The sequence below is a fragment of the Leuciscus leuciscus genome, assembly GCF_965113295.1.
Source record: "Leuciscus leuciscus genome assembly, chromosome: 16".
In the NCBI taxonomy this organism is placed as follows: Eukaryota; Metazoa; Chordata; class Actinopteri; order Cypriniformes; family Leuciscidae; genus Leuciscus; species Leuciscus leuciscus.
The window spans coordinates 32,813,261-32,827,987 of NC_138740.1; the positions used below are offsets into that span (position 1 = coordinate 32,813,261).

General features: G+C 38.7%; 1 protein-coding gene and 1 long non-coding RNA gene across 5 annotated transcripts in view; one reads left to right on the plus strand and one right to left on the minus strand.

Moving 5' to 3' along the window:
- Nucleotides 1–8,305, minus strand: part of col5a1 (procollagen, type V, alpha 1) — a 100,608-nt gene extending 92,303 nt beyond the window's left edge. For 3 of the 4 annotated variants that reach the window (XM_082141553.1, XM_082141552.1, XM_082141550.1), the window contains exon 1: nucleotides 7,935–8,304. In XM_082141553.1, coding sequence (XP_081997679.1) covers nucleotides 7,935–8,037 — 103 coding nt within the window. In that variant the 5' untranslated portion in view covers nucleotides 8,038–8,304. Of the gene's footprint in view, nucleotides 1–7,934 lie in introns of all 4 variants that reach the window. The other variant, XM_082141551.1, reaches the window with a different exon arrangement.
- The window catches only part of LOC309478219, a 248,457-nt gene that overhangs the window by 1,904 nt on the left and 231,826 nt on the right, over nucleotides 1–14,727 (plus strand). The window lies entirely within an intron of this gene.

The following is a 14,727-nucleotide window of genomic DNA, read 5'->3' on the forward strand; positions in this document are numbered from 1 at the left end:
ATATATATATATATATATATATATATATATAAACACTAGTTCAAAATAATGATCCATGAGAAACTTTATATGTGAACCCAAGAGACATGTGGATCAGGGTTTGGTCCTCACGTCTGAAAGAGGTAATATCTGTTTTTTTATAGTGTGTGAACTGAGACACTGAAGGTTTCACCAACTATCACCCTCCCAAATGTGGCTTTAGATTGAAGGGAGACTTGAAACACTTTCAATCATAAAACAATGCAACTCCAAAACACACGCTATAAAGCCCAAACCACACAAACCGAAAGGGGAAAAAAACCTTCATTTCTAAACTTGGCCACAAAAATAGCACTGTCTAATACAGTACAAAACGTACAACATTTCTGTCCTGAGAACCCAGAGCTGGACCTCCTAAACACTGAAGCCAAGTACAGGGCCGAGGGCTGGTCTGGCCTTATGTAATACACAAAATCATGACTGCTGACATGGTAACTACTGGACTATCATCTATTCACATACTTCTACTATCAATCTGCATACTCATACTAACCTTGAAAAGTACATACTGTGCTCGCAAAGTAAAAGTTTGTGCTTTTGAGTATGAAGCAAACTAGCATAGCAGACAGACATACTACAAAAGTCATAAAATGATGTATCGATACAAATCATATCTTGTGCGGTTGTGGCCAGTTAGTCCAAAAAGCATACATTTGCTTCAAACTGGATGTAGTATGTCATCTGGGTACCTGATGATGTATGGATGGATGTAGTATGTCATCTGGGTACCTGATGATGTATGGATGGATGTAGTATGTCATCTATGACATGTAGTAGTATGGATGTAGTATGAGTACCTGATTGTCAGCATAAACTATGAATTTTTTTCTTTTTTTTTTACAATGAATTGGCATGCACTAATCCTAATCTTGAATACTATATAAGATTTATAGTTTGTGAAAATATGCATAAAAAACCATAAATCCAAACATCCATAGTAAATGGGTCAATGACGTGATGCATTATTTTTTTTTTGTCCATATGGTTTAATTAAATTTAATAGGGTTAAAATTTCAATATGTTCAACTTGCATACATTCTCTTTTTTGAAGACCAAGTCTAAAATTTCTGGTTTTAATTCATTTTGAGAGAATATTTGGGGGAGGATAGCAAAAATGTCTATGTGGTGTAACCATCAAAATATCAGCTAGTTTGGCATAAAGATTATTAGAACTAACAGTAAATAAAAGTAAATGGAACACCATTGTTCTGAATATTATAATTAATTTGGGGAATCATGTGAGTCAAGTCAAATTCCTGAAATGTCAAGGTGGTGTAACCACCATTCAAGGAGTCATTTTGGTAATATTGTGTAAGAAGACCATGTGACAGGAAATTATATCACAGAGACAGACCCCCGGTGAAACTAACTGCTGAATGCAAATGTTATTAACTCTCTTTAAAATGTGAGATAATTTGACAATTTTAGGGTATGGTCAGGTATTCTTAAGTATATGTCAAATGGTATGACCCTATTATAAAAATTATATTATATTAACTTATTATATTAAGTTAAAAAATTACATTTTAAATATTACCACCAAGGCCACATGATTACATAGGTGTTCATGATAATGCCTGTCAAATTTGATTTTAAACTGAAATGTCAAATGATGTAACCGGTTACACCTACTGACTCTTATTACAAGCCTTTCTGTTAGGGGCCAATTTAGTCAAATATCACTAGTTTATGATGCTGATTAAAAATGTAATATAAACTAACCTACTATTTGGAACTCTTAGTCTTTCAGGTGTTCAATGTAACCAATGTAACCTCATTGGTTCTTGTCGAAGCTCAAACGTGCGAGAATGAACCTCGTTGGTTCTTGCGGAAGCTCAAACATGCTGCGTAACACGAGAATGAAGCTCATTGGTTCTTACTGAAGCTCAAACGTGCTGCGTAACACGAGAATGAACCTCATTGGTTCTTGCTGAAGCTTAAACGTGCTGCGTAACACAAGAATGAACCTCATTGGTTCTCGTGGAAGCTCAAACGTGCTGCGTAACACGAGAATGAACCTCATTGGTTCTTGCTGAAGCTTAAACGTGCTGCGTAACACGAGAATGAACCTCATTGGTTCTCACTGAAGCTTAAACGTGCAGCGTAACACGAGAATGAACCTCATTGGTTCTTGCTGAAGCTCAAACGTGCAGCGTAACACGAGAATGAACCTCATTGGTTCTTACTGAAGCTCAAACGTGCTGCGTAACACGAGAATGATCCTCACTGGTTCTTGCTGAAGCTTAAACGTGCAGCGTAACACGAGAATGAACCTCATTGGTTCTTGCTGAAGCTCAAACGTGCAGCGTAACACGAGAATGAACCTCATTGGTTCTTACTGAAGCTCAAACGTGCTGCGTAACACGAGAATGAACCTCATTGGTTCTTACTGAAGCTCAAACGTGCTGCATAACACGAGAATGAACCTCATTGGTTCTTACTGAAGCTCAAACGTTCTGCGTGACACGAGAATGAACCTCATTGGTTCTTACTGAAGCTCAAACGTGCTGCATAACACGAGAATGAACCTCATTGGTTCTTACTGAAGCTCAAACGTTCTGCGTAACACGAGAATGAACCTCATTGGTTCTTACTGAAGCTTAAACGTGCTGCGTAACACGAGAATGAACCTCATTGGTTCTTACTGAAGCTCAAACGTTCTGCGTAACACGAGAATGAACCTCATTGGTTCTTACTGAAGCTCAAACGTTCTGCGTAACACGAGAATGAACCTCATTGGTTCTTACTGAAGCTCAAACGTTCTGCGTAACACGAGAATGAACCTCATTGGTTCTTACTGAAGCTTAAACGTGCTGCGTAACACGAGAATTAACCTCATTGGTTCTCGTGGAAGCTCAAACGTGCTGCGTAACATGAGAATGAACCTTATTTGTTCTTGCTGAAACTTAAACCTGCTGCATAACACGATAATGAACCTCAGTAGTTCTTGCTGAAGCTCAAACGTGCTGCGTAACACGAGAATGAACCTTATTGGTTCTTGCTGAAACTTAAACCTGCTGCATAACACGATAATGAACCTCAGTAGTTCTTGCTGAAGCTCAAACGTGCTGCGTAACACAAGAATTAACCTCATTAGCTCTTTTCAGTTTTTTTCAGCATTGACAAAAATAAAACCACTTCTGCTGAACTTGTTGACAGTCATGCTTGATTTTCAGTCACAATTTCTTCAACAAACAATGACCTTTGACTCTAGAAACAACATGGTCAGGTGGTGTAACTGTTTTTTGTCAAATGGCGTAAACAATATTTTTCATAAAAAATATAATTATATACAGGAAAAATGTATGTGGAATAAAATTTTATAATCTAGTTTAGTGTAATAACATGGTTTTTAACCATTTTTACATAATTTGTCAGATTATTTAGAAACAGAGGTGTTTTCAGCATATGTGCAGCCAAATATTGCAAAAAAAATTACATTTAGAGCTTACTCTAATAAAATCTATTTGCGTGTGATATATTAAAATGTATTTCATTACATATAGTATTTATTTATATATGTACACTTACATGCCATCTAGGTGGATAAAATATTTAATATTTCTTATTCTTTGACAGTTACACCATTTGACACATTGAGGTACATTCAGTCTTAACTTTCGTAAAAAATGGTGCAAATGTCATTTTTAATTACATAAAAACAACATAAACACACTATGTACATTTTAACATACCTGATATATGCTTTTAAAACAAGTTTTTCAAATTTCTCATCTTGACAAACCTTATTTGTCACTGACAAAAAATACTGAAATCCAGTCACATTGGACATACTATTTCCAGCATACTATTGTAAAATGCACTTATCTTAATATTGCAAGCTATGTAAGATAAATAGTGTGTGAACAGATTAATACTTCAAAACTCCATCGTCAATACTATGCCATCCAATCACTTTTGACATACTATGAATTTACAGCATAATGTGATTTGCATGTGCTAATCCTAATCTTGAATACTGTACAAGATTGAGTGTAAAAAGCACAAACTAATCTATATCTTGCATACTTTGTATGATGTATAGTATGCATAAAGATGCATACTTTAAAAAATCCACTGTAAAACATACACCATCCATGCACCTTCAATATACAATAGTTTGAGATGCACTAATCTTAACCTAGCATTCTATATAAAAATCTATTGTAAATACTATGCAATCCAGTCAATTTTTACATACTATGATTTGAGATGCATTAATCTTAATATTGTAGGCTATATAAGATTGATGATTGACGATGTCAACAGATGCATACTTGCACACATTGACATCCAGTCACTACTGACATACTATTTCCTGCATGCTTTAGGGTGATTACTCTTAATCTTGCATACTATTTAATATGGAGAGTATGAGACTGATGCATATTTAGAAAATCCATCCTAAAAAGTATGCCATTCATCCAGGCACTTTTAAAATTGCATTTTCAACATACTATGATTTGGAACATACTCATTTTAATCTTGCATACCGCACAGGATAGTTTGTATGCAAAAAAAAAAGTAATTCTGGGAGTTTGATTAGGAGGGAAACCCTTCATCCTTTTCCTGTTGAAACTGGACAGGTACCTTATAATAGCCAGAGGAAGACACCACTTAACACATCTGTTAATGGGGCCGATAGAGCCAAAGGCAACACGAATTTGATTTCTTCACGAGTCATGACGTTCCTCTCTATGATTCTTACTAAATCAATCACTGAATGAAGACAGCTGAAATGGACAGCTTGTTTGCATTACACTAGAAACATTTTTGAAAGGCTCCAAGGGTGTGAAATTTTGGCTCCAAACATTCCAGAGTTTCTCCTCTGAAGGCTTTAAGGGTCTCCAGAACACAACAACAAGAGTAACCAAAACCAGAAACAACACAATAAACAATCGTTACAACATGCCATTTGTTAAAAGGCATTCGTGTACTCTCAAAAGTGGATCACACCCAACAGGCTGAATGAGCGAGGCCGGTTCGCCGAGAGTGTTCGTAAAAATCTCATAAAACAGCACTAGTGTGAGTAATAAAGCAGAATAGCCCTGCACAGGAAGTGGAGCAGCATCACCATTGGCCATTTTTGCCTTTACAAGCTTCTGTCTAATCTGACGTAAGAGCTCCCTGTATCCCACAATGCACTGCCAGTCCCACCATAAACTTTATGACAGCACGTCATTCTATACCAGCAGATTTGATTAGCCCCGCCCACTGCATGACATCACCGTCGCGGAAGCAGTGAGTGTTGCTGACTGACTCAGCTTCACAGCTCAAAAAAAAAAATGCATCCTTGAAAACTTGTGAGTCTGGCTGCGGATCAAATCCACCATCTTTCCTGCATTACCCCGCTACACGTGTACACTAAGAAATTGGAAGCATACAGTAATGTAAATACTGTACAGTAATGTACAGTAAAGTCTATAGTATACACTACATAGGGATCGCAGCTGAATTTAGCCTAAAGCATTCTAGATTGCGAATGAAACCAAATAACTAATGCATTTCAATCCAATTTGACACTGAGCATCTTTGTAGCAGATGCTCTGTGACAGATGTCTCTAATACATAGTCAAGTCAATGAATCACTCTAATTAATTCAGCTTTGACTCATGCAGGCAAAAAAGATTAGGTTGAAAAGTTTTCAATGCTCAACACTTTGGATACACTCTTAAAAATGGAAATTAATGGTTCTCAAGTACAGCAAAGAATCATTTTTGACTGTGTTAACTGGTTTACACACCTTTTGACCAATACATTTCATGATTACATTATGTTTACAAAGAGAAATGTCTATGAAATGTTTCAGAGCTAAACAAAACAAGAAAAATGCACTATTTTGATTTCTATTACTTTTCCGGGTCTATAAAATAACCCTAACCCTAACCCTAGTTCCTCCATGACTGTGGAAACCTTGATAGGGTTCTTAAGTTGCTATTTGGTTCTTTGAAGATTAAAACGCTCTTGGTGTTTCCTTATAGGTTCTTCAGATTCTTTAAAGCACCAGTACATGATGGTTTTCTAAAGAACTGGAGAATAAAAAGTTATTTGGGAAGTTAAAGTCAAATTATGAAACTGTTTTAGGTTCTAATTGGAATCTTGATTTAAGCATGTAAGCATGTTCTTGAGAAGTTCCTCAACCAAAATGTTCTAAACAGCTCAATAATTCCATCAGTATAATGTGCAGCCAAGTGGCCATGACCAGACACGAATCTGATCACACATGCAGAGCAGAATTTCCAACCCCGCTCTCTCGATCCCTCCCCCTTTTTCTCGCCCTCCCTCCAGCCTGGAGAAAGAGAGAGCGAGAGAGGGGTACTCCCTGGGACAGGCTGGAGAAACCAGGAGGATGAGAATGAGAGATCATATCCTGTCTGCTTTGGCTCCGTCATTACTGTACAAACCACAGATTCGTGTTCACAACTAGTAAACCCCACTCTATCAGTGTGATATACGGAGCTTTATAATGACGGAACACTAAAACCAGATCAAACAACTGATCTAACCATTGAAAGTTGGCTTTTTATATGCTAAAAAAGAAACATCTTTTCATGCATATTGCATGGAAAATATTGATTAAACAACTAAGAATCTCTCGACTTTTAACAAATGGCATATTGCTGATCATTTCAAAATGCATGTGACTTGATGAATGCATATAAATATCTCTACAATAACTGTTCTACATAGTCTGCTGAGTAATTCCTTCTATAAGTGGTTTACAAGATAATTGCGAGCTTCACCTCGAGCATCTCTGATCTACTAGAGAAGACACGCAGCGACTCCACCCTGACCCACTGATGTTCTTCATTACAGACCATCTACCAGGAACCAAGACAGAATAACGTGCGTTTATTTGCATTTATCTATTGTCTTTCGCCGAATAAAAGGAGAGCCAGAGTGATGGGTTCGTTTTTTATGACCCTATGGAAAAACATAAACTCTCTGTCGCTCTCTCTCCTGGTGTGTTTCTCATCCTGCATATTTTTCCAATTACGTTCTGCAGTTAGCGCGCCTGCTGAAGGAAAACTACTTTCTGCCAGATCCCCTAAAAAGCATCTGGAACATCTTCCAAAAAGTCTACAAAGACCATTCTAGGTTGCATGGTCTGATAGCAAAAGGGTCCTGATGTCATACTCCCCTAAAGATAAAGCTTCTTCAATGGTTCTTTGAAGTCTCTGAGATTCGGCAAAGAAATCAAAACACTGCATAGGGTTTAGGTATATCAGCATATTGGTTTTACGGGGTTCTGGTGAAGCATCACACGAATGGTTTTCTCAAGCATAACTTAAGAAGGTTCTCCAGTGACTTTGATTCATACTGGAATGTTTATTTTTAAGAGTGTTGGAGAGTGTAAGTTTCTTGAAAACTATGCCCTCTATGCTGCTTTACAGATGCCAGAAACCAATATTCTGAAGTCAAGAATCTAAAATGCAAAAAAATAAAAAAAATAAAAAAAAGAACCACTGAAGAACCTATTCACGCACATGGAATCCTGGAATCCAGATTTCTACTATGAGGTCTTTGTTTGCTAATTTGCATAAGAATTGTTGAGTGTTGCAGCGTAAAGGAGTTTGATGCAACAATAAGATGGTGCATCACGATTTCCTCACGCATCTGTAGACTTGCACGGGAAAACTTCCCTCATTCCGTTATTCGTTTCTGCTCTAATGCTCACGCACAAAAAAAAAGTGCAAAACAAAAGTCATAGCCACTGAACTTCGGACGCGAAAATCTCACTCTAGGGCCCCCCTTCCCATCCCCTCCTCCGGTCATTCCAGTCCCGGGACGGCGGACTGACCGTGGAATGCGCTCGCGCAACAGAACCGCAGCCCCGGGTGAGCGCGGCCCGCGGCACAAAGTAACAGTTTGGGAACAGCTGATTCGCCGCTTACCTGCGCTGACTCGTGAGGTGACAAACATCAGGAATACTAGGAGTACCGACAGTCGCACCTCCTTAAACCTCCGCTTTACTTTCCATCTGATAGGTGTATCCATGACCACCTGCGTCCGTCCTGACGCGTAGAGTTTAATGATATTATTATGACAACTGCTTGATATCAGGACAGTAACCCAACAGCCCCGGAGAGAGAAAGCGCGAGAGCTCAAAGCCTCTCATGCAGCCATACGTTAATAAAGTCCTGCAGGAAAATTCAGAGGATGGATAGATGGATGGATGGGGCACCTCTCTCCCTTCTTTTCCCTTCTGTTCTTTCCTTCCCCTCAGTGCGCTGCAGTGATGCCCCCGTCACTGAAACTTCGCGGAGCCAAAGTGGGAAAAAACTTCATTCACACAGACTGTCAGTCACGCGGCGAGCAGCCAATCAGAGAGCAGTACAAAAAATGCTCGGTTTCTGATTGGTTATTACGATTGGTAGGCGGGAAGTTTACAGTGTGGGACTTCATTTACTCTCTCTCTCTCTTTTTGTCTGAAAGTTGTTAGTCCATTGCAGTGACTGTAGACTGTCTTTTAGTATTTTTTTACTTCTAATTTGATGGGTGTAGCAACAGAAAACATTTTAGGGCAATCATCCAGTTAAAGGATGGCTCTTGTTAAGGTAATATCCTAAATAATGAAGAAAGAAATAGTTCTTCATTTGTCTAGTAGCATAAAGGCTGTAAAAATACATATTGAAATAAAAACATATAATTTAAAATAAATGTTGTGTCGTGCGGAATGGTTTATTTGAAATAATGACGATCTGACTGGACATTATCAATCAGAATACCAATAATAATTAGATACCAATCAGAATCCTCTAATCCTTATAATGGACCAATGTAAAGTACTTTTTAATCACCACTGTGTATAAAATACATAAATAAACTTGCTTTGTCTTACCTTCTGTGAACTATTCTAGCATAGGAACAGTGCTGTGCATGCGGGAGCCAAGGGTTATTTCAAGTCGTTCCTAAAATTAAAGTTTGCAAACTATTTTAAGGCTGAAACGATTCAGGATCTCCTGACGTACGCGACAGCTGGAGCACACAAGGCCACAAGGGCGATGACCTTTTGACACGGGTCCGAATGTATCGAGGGGCAGGGAATCCTTTTCAGGTTTCATGTAAAACAAAATTAAGCCAGTTACTTCCCTTACAAATCAATCAATTATTTTGTTTAATGCATAAATATAGATAAAAGAGGTACAGTATGCACAATAAACTCAGTTGCATTCTCAGACGTGAGTAAGATGTGGAGAATTTCTTTTTAGCTTGTGTTTAAAAAAAAAAATACTAACCAGGTTAGACGTGAAATGCCATTTGCAACTCATTTCACTTCCGTAATGACTTATTGCAGTTCATAGAACATTCAATATTTACATATATGCATTTAGCAGATGCTTTTATCCAAAGTGACTTTGAAAAGAGGGGAATAAAGCAATTTGTCAAAAGGCCAATTATTCATAATATACAATTCCAGGTTTATTACACAACTACAGTAGATTAGGAAGCAAGCTAGAGAAGAGGAGAGATATAGAGAAGAAAAAGAAGTTTGAGAATATGTGAAAATTCATTTGAAGTATGGGAATTTGGAAGTGTAAGGGAATTCATTTTGTCCTTTAGGAACTGATTGCATCATGAAAAGTGGGTGTTACATACCAGAATGAAGCAAAGTGTTTAAAGGATGAAAAAATGTAAGAATGTAAGAGGGATTCATTGAAAAGGAAAGTCATTTTAGAGGCGGAGCAACTGATGAACGATTACGAAGACCAGAGCCTCTCTCAATGGCACTGACAAAGACTAACATTTTCTTTCTCTGGAATAATGTGCAGTTATGAATCATGGAATGTTATTAAGAATGTGAATAGGGTCAGATATGATTTCATGTTGACTTAAAGCACATGTGCCAGAGGTGACATCATACCAGTGGTGGGCCGTCATGGCCAGCAAGGCCTTCTCTAAACACTATCAGAATCACCGACTTGCACTTTAATATATTTTTTCCATGAATGAGTATTATTCCCAATAGTCCATCCTCTTAATTTCGTAGCTTTTCTCTTGGTTGAGCTGCTTCCACTAGTGTATTATTATGTTAGAGCTTTTATCCAATTATATTTCAGCCATCATCTCTTGCCATGGCCAAAGAAATCTGCCTTGAGGCCTTCATAATCAATAGTGCGGGTGCCTGTATCTTAAAAGTAATGGCAATGAATGTTGCTTTAACCAATCAGATAATCAGTCAGATTTAAACAGCCAATCAGATTTTCTTGATGTGCCACACCTGTGAGGTGGATGGATTATCTCGGCAAAGGAGAAGTGCTCACTAACACAGATTTAGACAGATTTGTGAACAATATTTGAGAGAAATAGGCCTTTTGTGTACATAGAAAAAGTCTTAGATCTTTGAGTTCAGCTCATGGAAAATGGGGGCAAAAACAAAAGTGTTGCGTTTATAATTTTGTTCAGTGTAGCTAATCGCATCTGTATAGCGAACAGCATAAACTAAATATTCCTCTAGATTTAATAGTTTTTCAACCCACAAACGAACCAGAAAAAAAAATCCCTTATTCAGCCATCCAGCTTATAGCAGAGTCAAGGAACTCTATTCGATCTGTCCGGGTAATAACAGAACTGGCTGACGGTAATGTATGCCATGACTGATTTTGAAGGCAAAAGTCCCGCTGAGCTCATTGATTTCCTTAAAAAATCTGTGTGAGAGCATGGGGCAGCTGTACACACAGAAATATGATGGGACAGACTCGACTTTCAGTATTAGCCTCAATGGCGATAGAAAAGGTTGTTGGGACTGAAACGCACAGATAACCTGAACAACAGAGTAATTTAAGTATTTTTGAGGAAAGAAATTAGGATGGATTTTGTGTAAAAAAATTATCAGTAGTTTTGGTGAGGTTAATGCTTTTTTGCCCCCGTTTTTCCCATGGTGAATATGATTTTCTTCTTAATTTTTCTTGGAATTTTTCTTTTCTTTTCTTTTTTAAACATTCATACTATTGTAACGTCTGACAATTAAGGGACTATAGTAACCCTTGAAGGACAAGACAAGGGAGGCTCCGTTTCTGAACTTAAAATCGGATCCCAAGAACCACTGTACACTAACGCACAAGACGAACTCACTCGCTCGTTTCTCTCTACCCGTCCTTTTCCAAACTCACCGCATTAACCCAATAACCGCCTGTGCAAAATAAAAACAGCCATTTCAGAACAATTATAGAGAGTCTGTGCACTGCTACACTATTAAAAGTTATTAATTCAGGTAGGACACCACTGAAGGCCTAGGTGTGAAATGCACGGCCCGCCACTGCCATTCTGTACAGTACAGAATGACGTCTTCACGGACTACCAGGCTCGGAGAGCTCCAGGTTACACATGTTGTACGGACTGATGTCTCACTCCACCCCAGGTTACGGGAACTCTCCTCAGAGGGAATGTGAAGAATGCAGCTTCTTTTGTGCAGGGTGTCCCTGAGCCAGCGGGGGGCAGACACTCCTGCACACGCCTGTAAAACACACACAAAGTCCAAAATTAAGACTCCCCAAGTGCCAGATGGGACTACAAATTGGCTTTAGGTAAATTAAGCATTCAGTTTGCAGTTACCTTTTTTTTAAATAACTATATTCTAACATTTCCGGGGAAAAATGTGAGTAATGCTCACCCATGTACAAGTCACCGCTTTGATGCAGGGCAATTGTAGATGATTGCTAATGAGGTTCAGAGCATTTTATTAGGGGCCAAGCACCGAAGGTCCGTAGGCACCTGTATCCATTAGTGTTCTTTTTCTTCTTCTTCCGCTAATGTGTCTTTGGCAGCCCATAGAACTGTATGGTAAAAAGTTGTGAAATTTGGCACACTGATAGAGGACAGTCTGAACATTAACCACATAAATTTTTGAATCTCTAACTCAATCCCTCTAGCTCCACCAACTGCCCAAAATTGCACTTGTGTTTATGCTAATCACTTTTAAACTGTAAGGGCTAGAAACAAAATTGCCTCAATTCCTTGATTCCTTGGCTCAAGACGGTTCGATTGCACCCTATGAATTTTTCCACCATTTTGAATTTTCCAAAAAACGTAATTTTTCGAACTCATCCTAGACCAATGCTTTAAATTTTGCTCCAATTTGCATGAAAATTGAATGACTATTTTGGATTATAACTTCTAAATGGTTTGGCCATAAAATTGGTCTCTTTAGATTTGGTACAGCATCCCGAGTCAAACGATACCAAAGACTTATACAGAAAGATGCTGCACTCATGGGAGAAAGTGCAATGCACAATATGGCGGAATAAGTCCCGCCTTCTAAATAAGAGCCAATCGCCGATTGGTAAAGTCATCGCGTCACTGCAGCTGCCGTTAGAAGCTCCGGTTCCTATAGAAGCAGCCAGAAGCGTGCTTCCACTGCGCATGCACATTAGCTTGGTCCAGCTGAAAAAATTACTTTCTGTCATGATTCGAGAGTTTAGAAACAAAGTTTATGAGACAGTTGTTGTCAGATTTCTTTGGTGATTTCAAATATGGAATTTATTCGTAAGCTTGGCGGGCAGTTTTGGAGAATTTGATGTTTCCCCATTCAAAGAGATAGAAAATGCACTTGCATGCTCAAAAGGCATTTCAGAGATGGCCACTGAGTGAAATGACTTGTCTTATGGCGCTTTTCCACTACACAGTACCAGCTCGCCTCGGCTCGCCTCGCCTCGACTCGGCTCTGTTTGGTTTTCCACTGTGTAAAAGTTGTACCTGTACCTGCTTCCAGGTACTTTTTTTCGTACCACCTCTGGCGAGGTTCTAAGCGAGCTGAGGCGATACTAAAATGTGACGTGAAAACACAGCAGACTGCTGATTGGTCAGAGAGAATCGTCACTATTCACTGCGTCATCATTGCACGCGCCAGACGGAGTATCCTGAATAAAAAACAGCAAAAACAAAAACATCCAAAAACAGCATACACTCGATTTCCTCCATTGTCCTGTGTGTGTGGGTAGCGGGTGTGTCTCGCGTGTCTCGCGTAAAAGATTAAGTCACGGCAGTTTCCTGCGGCGTCGCTATGACGACCAGGTACTATTGTGGAGGTACTATCTGCAATGGAAAACGGAGCGAAAAGCGAGCCGAGCCGAGCTGAGTCGAGTCGAGTCGAGTCGAATTGAGCTGGTACTGGTAATGGAAAAGTGCCATTATAGGGACATTGACGATACCAATTTTCCCATATCGGCCATTTTGAATTTTATGAATGCATTGGCGTATCATTATGAAACTTCGGTATGTGTAATCAGCACCATACTCTGAAGGTACTTAAAACGTTTCAGGGCAGCGCCACCTTGTGGTCAAGAATTATAATAAATGTTTAAAAAATGCTAATAGCTTTTCATCAATTTTAGGGCTCGATGGTGTTTTAAGCCCCCAATGGCTCAATGGCTCCTTCCAGGTAGCTAACCCTAACCTCAACCTTAAACCTACCCATCCCCTCGCTGCCTGGAAGGTGCCGTTGGGGGCTTAAAACACCAAACACCAATTTTAGTTGACCAAACTTCCAGTCCGCCATTTTGATTTTCTTTAAAAACCTACTTTTTCTAACTCCACCTAGACCGTTGCTTCGATTTTCACGAAATGGAATCAGTTAGTTGGCAAAGCAACATTTTCCATTTTTGTTAAATTTTTTTATCTAATATATATATATTTTTTCAGCTTTATTTCAATTAACAAAAATGAATATTAATAGTTTTAGTTAACAATAACAACATTGGTTTTTAGCATGTTGTTATGCAGTTGCTAGGGTGTTCTAAGTGGTTGCTAGTTGTCTGCTTCTTTGCCTAAAAGGTCAAAACAGCCAATTCTCTCAATTATATTCTGGTCTCTCTATATATGACTCGAATCCCCTCCTACAAACTTGTTTTCGCACACACACACAAACAAATAAATAAGCAGAAATCAAAGAGAGACTAAAACACTATATTAATTTGTACAGTGTTCCATATTAAGCTTTCATTTTGGAAATTGTTAAAGGAGAATGTTCATGAGTTACAGATAGTATAAGACTGAGTCAAAAGCATCACTGTCTAAACACACGCATGGCAAATATTAGTATTTGGATTATGAGATATAGTACAGATTTCATGATTGCACTCTATGGCTCTTTTAACAGAGACGTCCTCTCTCCGTCTCTCTGTATTACATGCCGGGACACACCTGTATAAATTCCTTGGCTCGCATATGTTCATCAAAGCCTGGATCATTCAGCAGGAGTATGGATCTTCACACATACACAGGGAACATGCATACACACCACACACCCACACACATACACAGGATGAGCCACGTTTACAATACACAATGCACACACATTTCTGCACATCAAGACACATGCATTCGTCCCCAAGCCAGAAATCACTGCTGCCTGCTCATCCATCCATCATAATGCTTGAAATGAGAGATTGATGAACAGCTGTCCACAGCTGCCCAAGCATGCACCGACACACAAGAGCAAACATCACACACACGTTTATCAACATATTAACACTAAAACACCTAACACACTCTCAGAGAATCAATCAATCAATCATTATATTAATTTGGAATATAATGGGTTATTGGTATGTGGTATAATTTTGATGTCTGATTGCCAGTTCGAATCCTATCATTTATTCCTAAACAACAGAATAAAGGGTTAATTTAGGCAAATTAAGCCACTTTTGACACAGTTTGTCAAGTCAAGTCACCTTTATTTATATAGCC